Here is a 16,816-nt window from a genome sequence, read left to right on the forward strand (position 1 = left end):
ATAACTTACAGATTTTTTAATGTATGCAATCATGTCATTTGTAAATAATGACAACTTTATTTACTCCTTTTTAATCTTTCTGCTTCTACTTGGTATTTGCCTTAGAGTACTGATTAGAACTCCTAATGCAATGCTGAACAGAAGAATACTGAATGTTTTGTGTCTGATTTCAAAGGAAATGATTCCAATGTTGTCTATTTAGGATCACATTTGCTATAGGTTACTCTTCATCAAGTTGGGAAGTTCCTGTCTCTTTCTAACTTACAGAGAGTTTTAAACGTGAATGAGTATTGACTTTTATTGATATTTTCTTACATCTACTGAGTTGATCAAATGTTTTTTCTCCTTAATCTGTTAAAGTGATTAATTATATTAATAGATTTTTCTAAGATTAAAAACATCCTTACACATTTCAACATGGTCAAAATGTATCATATCTTTTTAATCCAGTGTTGGATTCTATTTACTAATATTTCAGTCAGGATTCTTACACTTACATTCATAAATGAAACTGGCCTGTAATTTTCCTTTTTGATAATGTCTTTGTCTAGTTTTGGTATTAGGGATGTTGATAACATAAGATGAATTGTGTAGTGTTCTAACTCTAGTGTCTGGAAGGGTTTGTATAAAATTCAGATAATCTATTCTTTGAAAGTTTGGTGAAACTTCCCTACAAAACATCTAAACCTTATGGTTTCTTTGTGGATAGATTTCTGATCACTACTTCTATTTTTCTAAGATTTATAGAATTTTCTATCTTTTTTTCTTTCCAAACATCAGTTCTAATATGCTATAGTTTCCTAGATATCTGTCTTGTGAGCATATATTTTTGATAGTATTCAATTATCTTTAAATCTCTTATCTGTAGTTCCGTCCCTCATTACTTTTATAATGCTCTTTATTTGTATCTTGTCTTCATTGATTTTGTCAGAGCTCTGTCTATATTTTTTTTAGTTTCCAAAGAACTTTTTTTAATTGAGCTTCTCTCTACACAATGGAGACTAGACAGCAGTGAGAATCAACTGCAGTAACAAGCAACTGATGGATGAATCTTAGCATTATGATATTAACTAGAAAAATTAAGCCCCATACTTTTTAAAATTACTGATATCTAGAATTGCATATCATGACAAACTAGAAATAAACCAACAACAAAAAAAAAAACCCAAAGATGAAAAGTTCTGTTGATATAGTTGCAAACTGCAATTCAGCTTTGAAAGTCTTTGACCCGTAACAGTAAGAGACTGTGGTGCTTCTCCATGGTATTAAGGTTGGTCAAAGTCAACCAAGAGTTTGAAGTCATTGTTACTGCTGAGTTAAAAGACACAAGAGAGTAAAAATGATAGCTATTGTCGTTGAGGTTATAAACATAAGAGTAGCCGTTTCAGCTTATAACTTGATCTTCCATGTTATAGGAAGAGCTGCTGTGGGCCCCTGTCCTGTAGGCTTGTCACTGTGCGGGGCCCATCTGGACTGTCACTAATGTAGGGTCCTGTCCCTGCTGGGTCTCTCACCCCTGAGGGCTGAAGCTCTACTATCTGCTTTCAAAACAGTTTAAGTGCCACCTCCTGATCTCCTGATCTCCTCAGGAAGCAATCTCTTGGGGACCAGGTGTGTCTGGCTCATCTCCTTTACCAAGACACGACTGTGTCTAACTGTCCTTGTATTCACTGTAGGGTCTAACGGAAGGCCCACAATTCAACTCCACTCTGAACAAACATTTACTGAGGTTCTATCGTGTGTGATGGTATCTTTCTATCAGGTGGGATGTAACACAGTCGTGTAACATGTTATTATATTTAAACTTTATTTAAAAATCATTGGTGTCAGTTTGATTCTTGAAATTCATTAAGCTTCTGAGTTCCATCTGGGATTAGCAGTGCTGGTCAGCTAAATAATTCAAACTTTGCCTAAAGAACCACATAACATGATCAACAATAACTCTGGGCTGGAAAGAACAATTTATATTGTAGACAAGATTTTCTATTATTTTCAGGAAGTATCTAATCTATTTCAGATTCTTACCCAAAGGGGTTGAAAGAAAATAATGTTTTAGCATTTGTAATATTTCAGCTATATTTGTTACTACATATAGACGTGAACACATACTCCTATACCAAAATATAAATTCTCATCTTGAGAGAATAAATTGATTTCATATATATGCAGATTCTTGAAAATTTTAGTAACTTTTAGGTGGCAGTTCATTTAAAAAGCACCCTATTTTTTTTTTTTTGAGACAGAGTCTCACTTTGTTGCCCAGGCTAGAGTGAGTGCTGTGGCGTCAGCCTGGCTCACAGCAACCTCAAACTCCTGGGCTCAAGCAATGCTGCTGCCTCAGCCTCCTGTGTAGCTGGGACCACAGGCATGCGCCACCATGCCCGGCTAATTTTTTCTATATATATTAGTTGGCCAATTAATTTCTTTCTATTTATGGTAGAGATGGGGTCTCGCTCTTGCTCAGGCTGGTTTCGAACTCCTGAACTCAAACAATCTGCCCGCCTCGGCCTCCCAGAGAGCTAGGATTACAGGCGTGAGCCACCACGCCCGGCCCCAAAAGCACTCTATTTTTAAATCAGTGATTTTATCTTATTTTCTTTGTACAGCTGTTTGTAGAGTGAAAGGCCATGGAGAATGCCAAGTGAACTGTAATCTCTCTTGAAGGTAAGAATGAAAGTGAAAATTTAGGAGCATGAAAATTAGCAATGTATTCACAATTGATGTGGTAAATGAATATTAAAAAGCTACCCATAAAAAATCCAAACAAAATGTATTGTTTAGCTAAAAGTTACACTGTATCTATTTGCCAGGGCTTATGTTAAGACAGAGAAAAATGCCACGGAAAAATTACGACCGACCACAGCCCACTTCCCCTGGCCACTCCCACTCCCACCATGCCCGTTCCCTGCAGCCACGCCTACCCCCCTTCTTCCCAGATGGCCAGTGGCATCAGGTGCAGCTGTGGGGCTGAGGAAGTGGGGCAGTAGCACTATTTTAGCAATATCCTTGTTATTTTAAAAAAAGGCCTGTAATAGTGGGGAAAAGATGTGTTCCAAGTTCTAGGAAAAGGATCTAGACACTCGTAAGCAGAGGAGTAAGCTGGGAGCCTTCTACACAGAGGCTTTAAAAGGGACGCACTCTGTTAGCCCCTCACAGATAATGGAGGCCTGAGATCTGTACCTGCTTCTCAGCTTGCTTCAGGAGCTTCTGGAACCTCTCGTCCTCCAGCACACCTGGCGGAAGGTCAGTCTCTCCCTGAGCTTTCAGTTCCTCCAGCTTCTGCCGCAAGCCCCTCAGGGCCTGCAGCTCATCATTGAGGCGACTCTGCCTGGTCAGAGATGCCTGGAGATCCAGTTCTAAGTCTAGAGATGTACGCACTGGGCATTCTTGTGCTGCTCTTCTAAGGACTGGCTGGCAAACAGTCTGGACAGTTAGAAACAAAACGACAAAACCACCATTTTAACGTGAGTAGTGCTTATTCTCTCCCTCCTTCCTGGCACAGGATGGGATTGTACTTCCTTGCTGCCTGAAGGTGAGGGCATAAGTGGCCAGGTGACTTGCTCTGGAGCAGGAAAGGTGAGTGGGAGGGTGGAGGTGTACATCCACCTCCAGGCAGCAGGCTGTCAGAGCCAATGTGAGAGGTGCACATTTCTGTCCCCTGCTAGAGGGGCAGCAAAGACCCACAGAGGGACGCTATAGCAGCTTAGGTCCTGAGTGAGAGCAACAGGGAGCCTGGCACCCAGCCAACCTGCAAGGAACAAGTGGCCAAGCAAGAAATAAACCTTTATTGTGTTAAAGCCAAGATTTTTTAAGTTGTTGCCACACTATAGCCTATCTTAGCCTGACCAATTAACTGTGTGAAGCTTGCCCTATGTGAAAAATAAATGCATTACAAGACATTTCCATTTCCTCCGTTTCAGGGCATAAAACTCTATGCCCACAACTTACCATCTTTGCAACCATTTCTGTGAGTGTTGGCTGGAAGGCAGCTGGTCACTGGGGCTGAGGTTCTGACCCCCTGCCCCAATCGATACCCTTAAATTCCAGCTCCTTCCTCGATTTCCCACTGTGTGCTATCTGCTCTCAGCACTCAATCATTACTGCTCTTCCCAGGGCCAATCTTATCCATTATCAAGCAATAATTATTGAACATGTATGAATAGTGTTGAATAGCTGGGGTTGTAGGCAAAACATTGGGAAGAGAAAACACAATCTCCAGCCTTGAGGACTCTGACTGCAGAATGGCATGAGCCGTAAGCAACAGCAAACTGAATTAACACATAAAGTGTACAGGAAGTTTAGCAGATCACTCTGGGCTGGGGCAAGCTCACTTGTGGAAGAGAATTTAAATTAGGCTGGGTACGACTGCATTAGCAGAAGGGAACAAGGAGGTCTTTTTTGCCTAGACTGTTGGCAGTGGGAACGTAAGCTAAGAGGTTACTAATAAGAACTTTCACTATTTGACACAAGAGAGGAGAGACTCAAACTTGACAAGTACTCTGGTTTGAAGACCTGGGTAAATGGTAGTGCTCGTGACAGATGGAAGGGAGAGGGCTCATCTGTCCCTCTTCTGATTTCAGAGCTCTAGCTCAAGTTGGAATCGCTCTATTGTCTCCTCTTATTCCAGCACCTACTGCGTGCTCACTGGAGGTTTGGGTGCTAGGCTTCTGTAATGTTCTTATTATTAGGTTCCCTTTACTCAACTGCTGCCCTCTCTACAAATGCATTACACAGCAAGAATCGTCTAGACACACATTCCCTTTGACTGCACCACTCACTTCTCAGAATCAGAAATCTGTCCTGGTTGTTATGCAGGACTCTCTGTGCAGTGGTCTGCTGGTGAGTGGTTAACAACTGGCTCTCCAGGGGAAAAAGAGAAGCACTGATTTGTAGGGTTTGCCAATTTCAATGGTGTAAATACTCCCACCATAATCTTTTTCAGGCTATCACTGTGATGTCACCAAAGTGGGAAGAGACGCGCAGAGCTGGCTCTTACGAGCCGGTATGAGGAGGGCCCAGCACGTCACTGCCAACGGGCACCCCGTCCCCTCACTCACGTGCCTGCCACTGTGCTTTTCCGTAGGCAATCCTCTCACTGATCTGGGCAGATGCTTTTGTTCTCTAACATCCCTACATCTTTTTCATGCTGTAATTCCTAAATCAGAACACCATTCCCCACTCATCCCTGTCAAACCACGTGTCTACTTTAAAAATCATTTAAAGCCATCTCCTAGACATGCTTCAGGACTAAGCTTTGTCTGGTTCCAGTAGCTCTGATAACCGAGTTTATTAGTACCTCAACTGTTTTTCACCTCCACTCAATTTATAAATACTTCCGGTTAAAGTTTCTCGGAAGAGGGCAAGTGTCCTCTGAAAGTACGTGCTGCTTAAGAAGGCAGGAGACTTAGGAAGCAGTTGAGAAAAATTTCCATTCAAGATGATGGAAATTTAGGTGCTTGGAAACCTTGAAAATCTACACCTCAGAAATTCCTGAAAATACTAAATGCTAAATAAATGCCAGAACATCTGCCTTTAGACAAAAAGGAATATGCTTTTATTTCTTTCAAGTAACTGGGGAGTTAACCCAGGGGAGCCAAATCTTGCCTAACCACGCACCTAGCGCTCTGCACTTGGCGGCACGAGACCAGAGCAGCCCTGGAGATGGCCGTGCTTCCGACCTGCCTTCCCAGTCTTTGTGCCTGACCTTCTTGTCCACAGCGCCGAAGCTCCGGCCGAACCATGCACAGCTTGTGTGTTTTCTTGCACCCGTGTCAGTCCCTGCCACCTACCCACGGCACCTGGTATCTATCACCCCCGCCCCGCGACACGCTACCGTTTTCTTTTGCAGTTTTATGCATCAATGCACAGACCTCCCCACGGAGCCGTTTGGACTCTCCGAGATGAGCTCATTCCCTCTCCTACCTGGCTCAGTTTTAACAGCCCTGCACTCGAGTCCCTCCTCTAGGCTGTGGACACCCGAGGGTGGCGACCTCACCACTGACAGGGCTCTGCAGGTGCAAGGCTCTGTCCTTACCAAACCACACATCTTAAGCCAAAATGATCACAGTGAACAAATAACTTTCCTTTATTCCTTTCTAGTATTTCAGCTGTTGGTAAGTAAACAGCCAATTTGCAATGACTTGAACAGTCCAACCTTCTAATTTATTTAAATATTCTCTCAGACTTGCCCTTAAAGCTCATCCAGAGACCTATGACCTCTAGGAAGAGGCCACGTTAATTCTGACCTTCTAAAAATACCTGCTTAAGCAAGTTAGAAAAGCTGTGTGCTCTTTACGAGAATGTGTGCTCCTTCAGGGAAGGTACCAGGCTTTACACACTTCCCGCGATCGCTCAGGAGCCATTCGTGGTGTGGGGCCACATGAGCCGTTGTCAGAAATGTGCCCCACCCCGTCTGACGCACCTGTGGGCTGCGCAGGCCCCTGCTGCAGACGCTGCAAACTAAATGTCCAGCCTCAACCATCACAGGTTCCAGGCCAGTGACGAACGAACGCTCTCATCCTCTCTCTGCCCGCATAGCTGCCGTGACATCTGCATCTCTGTGACCCAGTGGCTTCCCTCAGCAGCCCGAGAGCACACAGCACCGACACTAACAGTTCTGGGAGACGCTTCACAGCCCGCAATTCCGCGCTGGCCCAGGACCGCGGCATGTGGCTGAGGGAATACATACCCTTTTGACTCTCAAACTGCGCCGCTCAGTGGAGTTTCTCACAAACAGTGACTTTTTAGCCAGGGTCGAACTGTCACTGTCACTCCGATTTAACTGGCAACAAACATAAAAAAAAAAAAAAAAAAATCACTGCATAAGAACATAAGTGCGAGTAGAAGTTTGGAACTGAGAAGTTTACCGAATGAAGCAGGTAGTGATAATACAAGTTTATTTCTTTAAAGAAAACCCTCCCAAACAAGGTTTTCCCCTCCCTTCTATGCTTTCCTTAAATAACTTCATTTTCTTAAATAATTTAAACAACTGCCTTTTGGTAGCAGTTAATAAAAAGTCATATGCTAAGATATTTCCACATTTTTTGAAATAAAATTATCCTTTGCATTTTTACTTAATATGTGATATCTGTTCTGTAAAGAAAGCTTTGCACACAGCACAGAGCTAAAGGTCAGGGTTAAGCCGTAGTCTGTGCTAGGGGGAAGGGCTGTGTCCAGACAGCCATGCTCATACTCTCGCTTGGTTCAGGCCTTGCTGAAAAGCCACCTCATCCGCGAAGGCTGCCCGCACCCTCCCTATCACTCCCAAGCCTCTTAACCTGCTCAGCTGTTTCCATACTGTTTCGACCCCTATCCAGATACCTCACAGCCTGGTTATCGTATCTACTGCTCACCGTCTGGCTAACTCACAGCAACGTAAGCTCTGCAAGGGCAGGCTCTGGGCCTCTCATCTCTAGATGAAGTCCAAGTACATACGAAAGTGCTTAACAGCGAGTGCTTATTAAAAATATTTGTTGAACTGAATGAATAAATTTAGAATTTTAAAAGTATTTCTAAACCCATTTTATAATATTAACTCTATTTTATAAAATAAATCATAAACACTTTTAGAATTAGAATTTGGGAAATTGATGCAAATCCCACAATTTCCTTCGCAGAACTATGAATCTGGTTCAGTGCCTAGAAGCATTATTGAGAGATGATTTCTGCTCTAAAACCCAACCCACAATTTCTAGTTTAGTGGTTTCCACAGTGTATGGGTTATCATGTTCGCCTCATGAAATTTCTGGTCCAGACAGACTAACGTGGTTTGGAGCATGTATGATACAGAGCAGAAATATACATACATCTCAAAAGTCACTTTGTATTTCTAAATACAGATTGAAGTCCAAATATGTGTACTTAGCAGCCAGATCCTTTAACTTCACTTACTTGCCAAGTAAGTCACATTAGAACCAATGAGATATTAAATTTAGGGGGAAACAACTAAGAAGGGCCACAGGAACATAATGCATGCATATTTTATAGCATATGCAGCCATCGGCCTTTGTGGTCAGCGTGTGAAGATTCCCAAGGCACCGGCTCTTGTCCTAGCGGGCCGCTCGCTGGCCGAGGGGAGAAGCCGCAGGCCGCCCGGTGCGAGCGCTGCCACCTTACCCTGCAGATGTACTGGTTCCGCTCTCCCGGGGAGAAGGTCTGTGAGCGCACGATCACGCTGCTCCTCACAAAGGGGTGCTGTCGGGAGCTTAGGCTGCTGCGGTCTTTGGGGCGAACCGCCATGCTGTCGTTAACTGCTTCGTCAGTATTTGTCTCTTTGTCAACCTACAAGAGAAGTTATTGATTCCTCAGGAGTGAACAGATGTGTATACGTTTATGCTCTTCTAAGAAAGAAATATCTAATGTCACAGCAGAGACTCATCTAACAATAGGGCCACTCCTGAGAGAAAGGCTTCGCATCGCAGAACACAGCACTTCTAACAGGCAACTGGGGGGAAAGGTTTTCTACTGAGTTCTCGGGAAGTGACCACATGGGTAGGATGGATGATACCCATCCAACGGGGCTGCCCATAAACAGAGGAACCACCTCCAACAGGTTAAACAGAAATGAAGGTTTAGTTTCAGAGAGGATCTATAAAGAATCCCATTTGGGAATATATCATCGTTAAACTTTATTCAGCATGCTGATTAAACTTTTTTCAGAATAAACAATAATAAATAATTAAATATAAGAAAATGAAAATGTATCACAAAGTTGTAGATTTAAATGTAATATGCAATTATACACATATGAATGTAACAACTGTTATGAAGCTGAGTTTGGATTTTTACTGGATCTTTGGAAATGCAACAAAAAACAAAATTCAAGTAAAAATAGAAAGTTCTCAAAATATAAACTTGGTAGGCATAGGCAGATGTCTATTTTTTATCTTATAGGTATCAACTGATTCCAAACCTGGCTCTTGATGAAAATTTGCACCTTTGTAAAAGAAGTCCTCAGTCAGTCAGGGTATAATATTATTTTCTTAGGAATAAACAGAGTTTTCTAAACTCCGTTACCAACATCCCAAGTGTGCTAGCATCCTCAAGGCTTGCAAATAAATCATCTTCCCTATTTGGGGATGGCAATCTCAACACATCTCTCACTCAACCAGCAAAACTACCTGTTTAATAACTTGGTTAGCACCTGTGCCTAAACCCAGTCACCAGCCACAGAGGAGACTTCAATCAGAACACCAGCTAACCAAAATGAACTTAGAATGTTTACTCCACGTTCCAAATGGAAATAAACTTACAACATATATGAATTAGGTAGTCATCCTGCTGTTAAACAAAAAATTCAGAAAATAATGTTTAAAAAATATTCCCAGACTATTTAAAGAGATTTAAGGTAGCTGGTACTATTTCTATTCCTACATCAAATATAAGTGGAGATTTAATATTCTGGGTCCATTTAAAAATGTTAAAGCATTTACAATGCATCTTAGAGCCTCCTCCCACAAACGCCTTTCATGGCCAGCTTTTGGCACAAAATCCTAACGTGGACGGACCTGAAGAGACAAACAAGCATCTCCCTGGTGTACACGTGCCTACGGGACGTCTGTTTTAGGATGGCACAGATGGATACTCACCAAGGTTGGTGTTCCAGCGGGCGGCTGACTCCTGAGGTCTTTGGCACAGTCGTTTTCTTTCCTGCTCCTGTCTTCGTTCATCTCAGGCACACTGGCGCACGAACTTAAGTCTTCTGTACAGCTACTGCCCTCTGGCAATTTGCCTTCAGCCTCTTTTTCAGCCACGATTTCATCAGAGGCCTCTCTTAGCATTGTTAACCTACGGTGAAACGACATAAAACAGAAGCAAAACACACTTTTGGTCAAGCGGGCATGGTTATGAACAGCGCAACCCGGCATGTCAACCCACTGGCTGGGAAATAAACAACAGAGTCACACAGAATCATCCAAGCCATTTCTTGTACTTTTAACTAAATGTCCCATAAAAAATAAAGTTCTCCCTTTACTCTCTAGCAACCTGCAGCAAAATCACCATAACGTGGTACCAAAAAGTTAAACTCATGAAATGTAAACTAATTTCCAGATGTTAAAATAGAAACATTCTGAAAATCATATATAAAAGTTTAATCTCAGCATTTAAAAATATTGACACCCACTATAAAATAACTTGGTATTAGTTGTTAATTTATTATAAAATTAATCTTATAACAGAGTGGAGTTGCTCTCAGCCAAGAGCCAATAAAGACATAAAGAGTTAAAATACCTACTATTGACTGTGCTCACGGTCCAGCAGGGAGTAACCTGTGTTAAGGGAGTTTTACTACTAACCAACAGAGGACTCTTAATGCCACGTGATCTCATCATTAACAAAAGTCATGGCATGAGCTTGGGTGACAGACATTACAAGTGGTGCTTCAGAATATAAATACAGCTTATACAGAATACATTATACAAGAGTACTAGGATAGTTTAAAATGCCTCATGCTTTGTTGAGTTTCATGTTCTCAGAATAGAAACATTTATTCCACTTATTACTAAATATACTAAATGTCTAGCTTTGATGGAGATTGGTAACAAACTGACAAATCTGCACCAGCTAGGTAAGAAATGTCTAGTCATGAAATGAATATAAGAGGAATCAGCAATGACTACTATGAATTATAAATTCCTTCATTTACACACCAAGTGTATTTTTTTGAAATATGTGTGAAACAAATTGTATTTTATATATATGAGGAAAGCTTAGTATTTAAAGATACTATGATGAACCCTATAATTATTGTCATATTTGTTTTGCAGTGCTGATTTTTATTTACTATGAAGAGCTTTTGAAAAGCACAAAGTATATCTGCCTCTTTTACACCACTGTAGTACCTCTTCCTTCTAAACACCCATGACTGTGTTATTTACAATATACTTTGTCACTATGAGTTTCTAAATAGTTTTCTGTATATATATACATACACACAAATACATGCTATTTATGTATATACATGTATATGTTAACAGTAGTTCAGCTAAACATAATAGTTTAAGCAATTACATATAAAAAATTAATCTAAATGATTTTATGTATATACTTTAAAAATTAAGTGTTCACTAACATTTGTTTTTAGAGAAAACAGTACGAACCAGGAAAGACAGCTCTTTATATATACATGAGTCTGGACAAAATCTATGATAACCTCCCCTACACCCTTCCTCCCCTTTTAAAGGGTAAGGTACAGACATAGAGAAGAAAACAGAAAAAGAAGGTGAAAGTAGTAACCGAGAAATGACTACTCAGAAGCTGTTTGCTAAAGGCTCTGTTTGTCTTACCTGAGACTAAATGGCACTTCTGAATAGTTTTTTTTTTTAAAAGAGAGTCACTCTTCAATTTATCTATGACTCTACAATAAGCTACCTTATCTTCCAAAATTGATAGCTTAGAATTACTTTTAAAAGCTCAGAAAACAGTGTTTATCAATTGAAAATGAGAACACAGAATCTGGCCAATGTGTTAACTTTGCCCGCAATCTTGCTGTTACATCCTTCAACTCTCTGATGACCAAAGAGAGACTTTCCCTGGCGACACTGCTTGAAGCCACATTGCCTTCCATGATTCCACGGTAAAATACAAACCTACGAAGTTTTCACTGGAAGCTTCTTATTAGAAACTAAACACATGCTCTTTGAGTGCCCAAAGCAAAAGGAAGTAACTGCTTTACCAATCTCCATCTGGACCCCTTTGCTCTTCTTCTTGCCCTGGTTCCTCCTCCTCTTCTTCTTGTGCTAATTCTTGTTCCACAGCCAACAACTCAGCCGATGTTCTTGCAAGCAGGGCTGACACTGCATCCTAGAGAATGTAAAACATACGGCAATTAACATCATATACTTGGAGAAATGATTTAAAAACTCATCAGATGGGGACTTATATTTCCAGCTGTGAAGAAGAAGCTTGTAACGGACTCAACTCTCCTGCTGAGAACAAATATGAATGCTGAATACAATTAAAAAAAAAACCAAACAAATAAAAACTCTCAGATGTTTTAAAGCAATCCAGAGCAACAAAGGCAATTAGGACTAGAGAGCCAAGATCCCAGATAGAAGAGAAATACAATGAGGAGAATTAACTGCCATTCTCATCCCAATTCTAGTAGTGAGGCATGCAGGCCAACGGACTGTGGCTGCCTAGAACCAAGGCAGTGTCCGGAGGATGGGAAGACTACAGCTCAGTCCACAAGTGCCCTGAGACAATGAAGTGTAAAGTGGGCCCAACATTCTGCATGACATTCCTGTCAGGGCATTTGCTGTTTCTAAGCTGCCTCTGTGCACAGAGAAGCTGAGTAACAAAGCAAAAACCCAGCTGCTAAGAGGCTAAAATGGTAAAGCATAAAATTCAGGTGTCTCATATGGTCCTAGGGAGAGAAAAATTAGAATTCACATTCCCCAAGTGATTCAGGCAATCTTCCCATATTGTAATTTGCCTTGCAGAAGAATAGGAAATCGCCTCTGGGTGAAGATATCAGCCAGATACAACTCATACATAACATTTAGCATGCTATCATGACATAATGACAGAAACGACAGGCAAAAGAGAGAGACCCACAGGTGATCTGTACACTACAGGTATTTAAATTTTTATAATTAATATGTACAAAAATAAATGAAATGATGAAGAATTTCACTAGTATAAACACAAAGAAAACCACATCAGCAAATCAGGGTGAAAACAACAAAAATTAAAAAAAAAAGAGAGAAATCCCTTTTTTTTTTTTAGACAGTCTTATTCTGTCATCCTGGGCTGGAGTGCAGTGGCATCATCATAGCTCACAGCAACCTCAAACTCCTGGGCTCAAGCGATCCTCTCCTGCTTCAGCCTCCCCAGTAGCTGGGACTATAGGCAAGTGCAATTGTGCTAGGCTAATTTTTATGTTATTTATTTATTTATTTGTTTGTTTGTTTGTTTTTGAGACAGTGTCTCACTCTGTTGCCCAGGCCAGAGTGCCGTGGCATCAGCCTAGCTCACAGCAATCTCAAACTCCTGGGCTAAAGCGATCCTCCTACCTCAGTCTCCCAAGTAGCTGGGACCACAGGCATGCGCCACCATGGCCGGCTAACTTTTTCTATATATTTTTAGTTGGGCAATTAATATCTTTCTGTTTTTTTAGTAGAGACAGCGTCTCACTCTTGCTCAGGCTGGTCTTGAACTCCTGACCTCAAGAGATCCTCCTGCCTTGGCCTCCCAGGGTGCTAGGATTACAGGTATGAGCACTGCACCCAGCCAAAAAGAGGAAATCTTACAAATAGTAAAAGTATCAACAATTAGACTACAGTCAGTAACAACAGCCACTAATGTCAAATTAGTGATGAATGGCCTTACAAAATCCCCCTTTGTAAATTTTTGGAAGTACTGTATTGAAGTATGACTATTGGTTACAAGAAACATTTTAATAGAAAACACTTTATGGCCATTGATACTACAAATGAAAAACTAACACAGTGTTTAGGCTTAATAATTTCAAGGTTTCAGAAAGTGCCAAACACATAACGTGACAGTGGCATCAAACAATGTGATCGCACTGTATGAAAACATAATGTGAAATCAAAAGGTTTTCCGTGATCACTTAAAACAATGAAGTCTCCTACGTCAGTTTATTTTTACAAGGATGTGTGAACAGAAAAGAATGATTTTTTTTTATAAATCATACTTGAAACAAACCTGGAAATTATCTTTCCTTTTTTTTTTTAGGAAGCTGGGAGAAAAGGGTAAAGCTGTGAAAGGGGAGAAGGAAGGACAATGAAAGTGAAGGAGAACACACTGGTCTCACAGCATTCTGTGTTTCATATGACTTCATCACATTCTAATGACTCTGTTCTGCAAATCTGACTCACCAAGTCTATGGAGTCTACTAGTGGCTGGTCTGGTTGAAATACAGAGTCCTCATTTTCTTCTTCGTTCTTTTTGCAAGGCATTTGCTTGGAAGGAAGTAAGTTATACCATAGAGTGAAAATCTCATTGGAAAATGGTAAATCTGCCAGGCTGATCTGAGTTCCAGCCTATGTAAATGAAAGAAAACAAAGGGAAAAAAGTAAACAGAGAAAATAAAATGTTTAAATTAGTCTTTGTTCTCTCTGATATAATAAATGTTACTGTGTGAGCTTGTTTTAGGGTAAAAACAGATACAATACTAATGAAGCAAAGCACTGGTAGATTTTTTAAGACCCAGAGATAATCTATTTTCAGCTGTAAGAAATAACTCCCAATCTAAAAGTCAATCCAGGGATTATACAGATACTATTTTGCCAACACCTAATGCCTAAGCATGTAACTTTTTTGTAAACATGAAATTACTTTCAAATGAAGAGTTAAAAAATAAAAATGAGTAGCCCAAACCATAGTACTTTTTATAATGTGCTACAATTTGATTACTATAAATAACCATTATCCACTGAAAAATTTAAAACAATTGAAAACTCCACTTAGGTTCTTGAATGAGAAATCAGACAGAAAAATTTTTCTTTGGATATGGAAGATAGTAGAATGTCAGGAAAAGTAAATATTTAAGGCTTTCATATTTCACCAAATCACAAAAAGTAAGAATCTAAATTCAATCATACAATTATTTAAAAGCTATCAATTAACACATTTTATAACTTTATTGGAGCCTTTGACATATATTATACTAAATATGGAATTTTGGCCGGGCGCTGTGGCTCACGCCTGTAATCCTAGCTCTTGGGAGGCCGAGGCGGGCGGATTGCTCAAGGTCAGGAGTTCAAAACCAGCCTGAGCAAGAGCGAGACCCCGTCTCTACTATAAATAGAAAGAAATCAATTGGCCAACTGATATATATATAAAAAATTAGCCGGGCATGGTGGCGCATGCCTGTAGTCCCAGCTACTCGGGAGGCTGAGACAGAAGGATCACTTGAGCCCAGGAGTTTGAGGTTGCTGTGAGCTAGGCTGACGCCACGGCACTCACTCTAGCCTGGACAACAAAGCGAGACTCTGTCTCAAAAAAAATAAATAAATAAATAAATAAATAAATAAATAAATAAATAAATAAGGAATTTAATATACTAAATCCTTTCTGATAGCCTAACAAGTATATTATCTCTGCTTCTTTCTTTCTTGTCGGGCAATATTATGAAACATTTTTTTTCAAGTAAAGAAAAAATTAAGAAGAAACTTATCACCCTTTTAAACTTTGCTTATCATGAAACATGCCTATTTCTGTGCTTTCCACTGGACTGCAGGGAATAGATCAACTGGAGACTCTCACTGTTTTTGGAACACATAGGCACACCTCTAGATGCCAGTTTGAACACAGATATAACTTTACTGGGATGTAATGATTTTCTGGTCATTATGCACAATGGTGTGTTAGACTCACTGTTAGTTAAGTATGAAGTCTTCTCCTGTAGAATTTAAATATCATATTGCTCTAAATAGTAACACTATGTCTTCCTAGAAACTCTAATACCATGGCAGGGGAGAATGGGCTGAATAAAGGAACTGTACAGCACTCCGTGTCTTGCTTAATTTAGATTTGTAACAGTGAATTATATGGGGATGTCTTTTTGATATCTGGCCCCAACATTCACTAGCTGGGTGACCCAGGATATACTACCTCTCTAAGCAGCTCTTTATCTGAAAATAGCGGATAATCATACCTTTCATACTCAACCTTTCATACAACTGCCATGAGGATTACATGAGATAATACATACAGACATTCAGCACAAGGCTTGGCATGGGGGGCGTAATAAGCATGCTCCCTAAGTGATAGTTGTAACAGAGTTACAAGTCCTTCTGTAGTTAAAGGGTATAAATGGAAAGTAGCTTTTATAGAAAATCACCATTTATAGGCAGATTTTAAATTTCTGTAATGAGGGAATGAAGAAGAGAAACTACTACTTCAGAAAAAAAATGAAACAAACTTTGCATGTGTTCCAAGGTGCTAGGCAGGTCTGGAGTGCTTCCAGGGCTGGCAAAATAACAACTAAAAAATACATTCTCAGAATATCCGATCGTGAGTGTCATTTGATAATGGCAATTACGAAGAATCCTACCAGGCATTCTTCCCTCCGGTGTTTACTGACACAGCAAAGATCGACTCTCAGTGTCTTCTGTTGTAAGGCTGTTTGCGAAATGGCCACTCTGAACACGTCATTGAATAAAATGGATTCTGTGGGTGGATGGACTTTTGTTCGAAATAGACAGCTTACATCAGTTGAGGAGGGAAGTACAGCAACCCTAAAATATCTGCAAAGAACAAGAATAAAATGGATTTCATAGGTACTTCATTTATATTGGGTTCACAGCTATCACTTGAAGTTATCTGCAAAAGACAGGAAATGAGAGAGCATGGAGTTCTTATCAACCTAAAGTGTTGCTGCCATAATGGGTCCGTGCTCAGCTGCATAGACGCTCTGTTCTCAACCCACCCGTGCCGACTGTGCCCCTGAGCATGCAATGGCCCAGCCTGCCACTCACCACAGGACTGCAGCAAAGGCACATGATAGGAAAGTGAAGAGGAAGAAAGTCCGTGGGGCAGATGAATTTAACGTCCCACCTGCCCCATGTACAGCCAATTCCAAAATAAGTTATTTCTGAGCCCAGGGAGGTAGGAACACACTAAGTAGATACTGATGACTTTATCCCAAAGAATCCTCATCCTGAGTATTAAACAAGAGATGCTGATGATCACTTCCCAGGAATGGAAAACATTATCCTACTAGAGAGAAAGAAAGGCTAAGTAAGTAGCACATTGTTAAGAAAATTTTAAAACAGATGAAATAACAGTTCAAAAATATCATTGTCTAGCATCTCCAAAGTCTCAGATATGACAAACTGTTTTAAAAGAG

The 16,816-nt window shown here is 40.4% G+C and overlaps 1 protein-coding gene across 1 annotated transcript in view; it reads right to left on the minus strand.

Annotated features, from left to right (window-relative positions):
* Positions 1–16,816, minus strand: part of WWC2 (WW and C2 domain containing 2) — a 173,343-nt gene that overhangs the window by 16,876 nt on the left and 139,651 nt on the right. The window contains exons 15-21 of the mRNA XM_012784991.3: positions 16,022–16,214; positions 13,842–14,006; positions 11,675–11,802; positions 9,588–9,786; positions 8,116–8,280; positions 6,689–6,781; positions 3,181–3,423 (exon numbers count right to left, since the gene is read on the minus strand). Of these exons, the coding sequence (XP_012640445.3) occupies positions 3,181–3,423; positions 6,689–6,781; positions 8,116–8,280; positions 9,588–9,786; positions 11,675–11,802; positions 13,842–14,006; positions 16,022–16,214 (1,186 nt within the window). The remainder of the gene's footprint in view (positions 1–3,180; positions 3,424–6,688; positions 6,782–8,115; positions 8,281–9,587; positions 9,787–11,674; positions 11,803–13,841; positions 14,007–16,021; positions 16,215–16,816) is intronic.

This window comes from Microcebus murinus, chromosome 15, assembly GCF_040939455.1.
Source record: "Microcebus murinus isolate Inina chromosome 15, M.murinus_Inina_mat1.0, whole genome shotgun sequence".
Lineage (NCBI taxonomy): Eukaryota > Metazoa > Chordata > Mammalia > Primates > Cheirogaleidae > Microcebus > Microcebus murinus.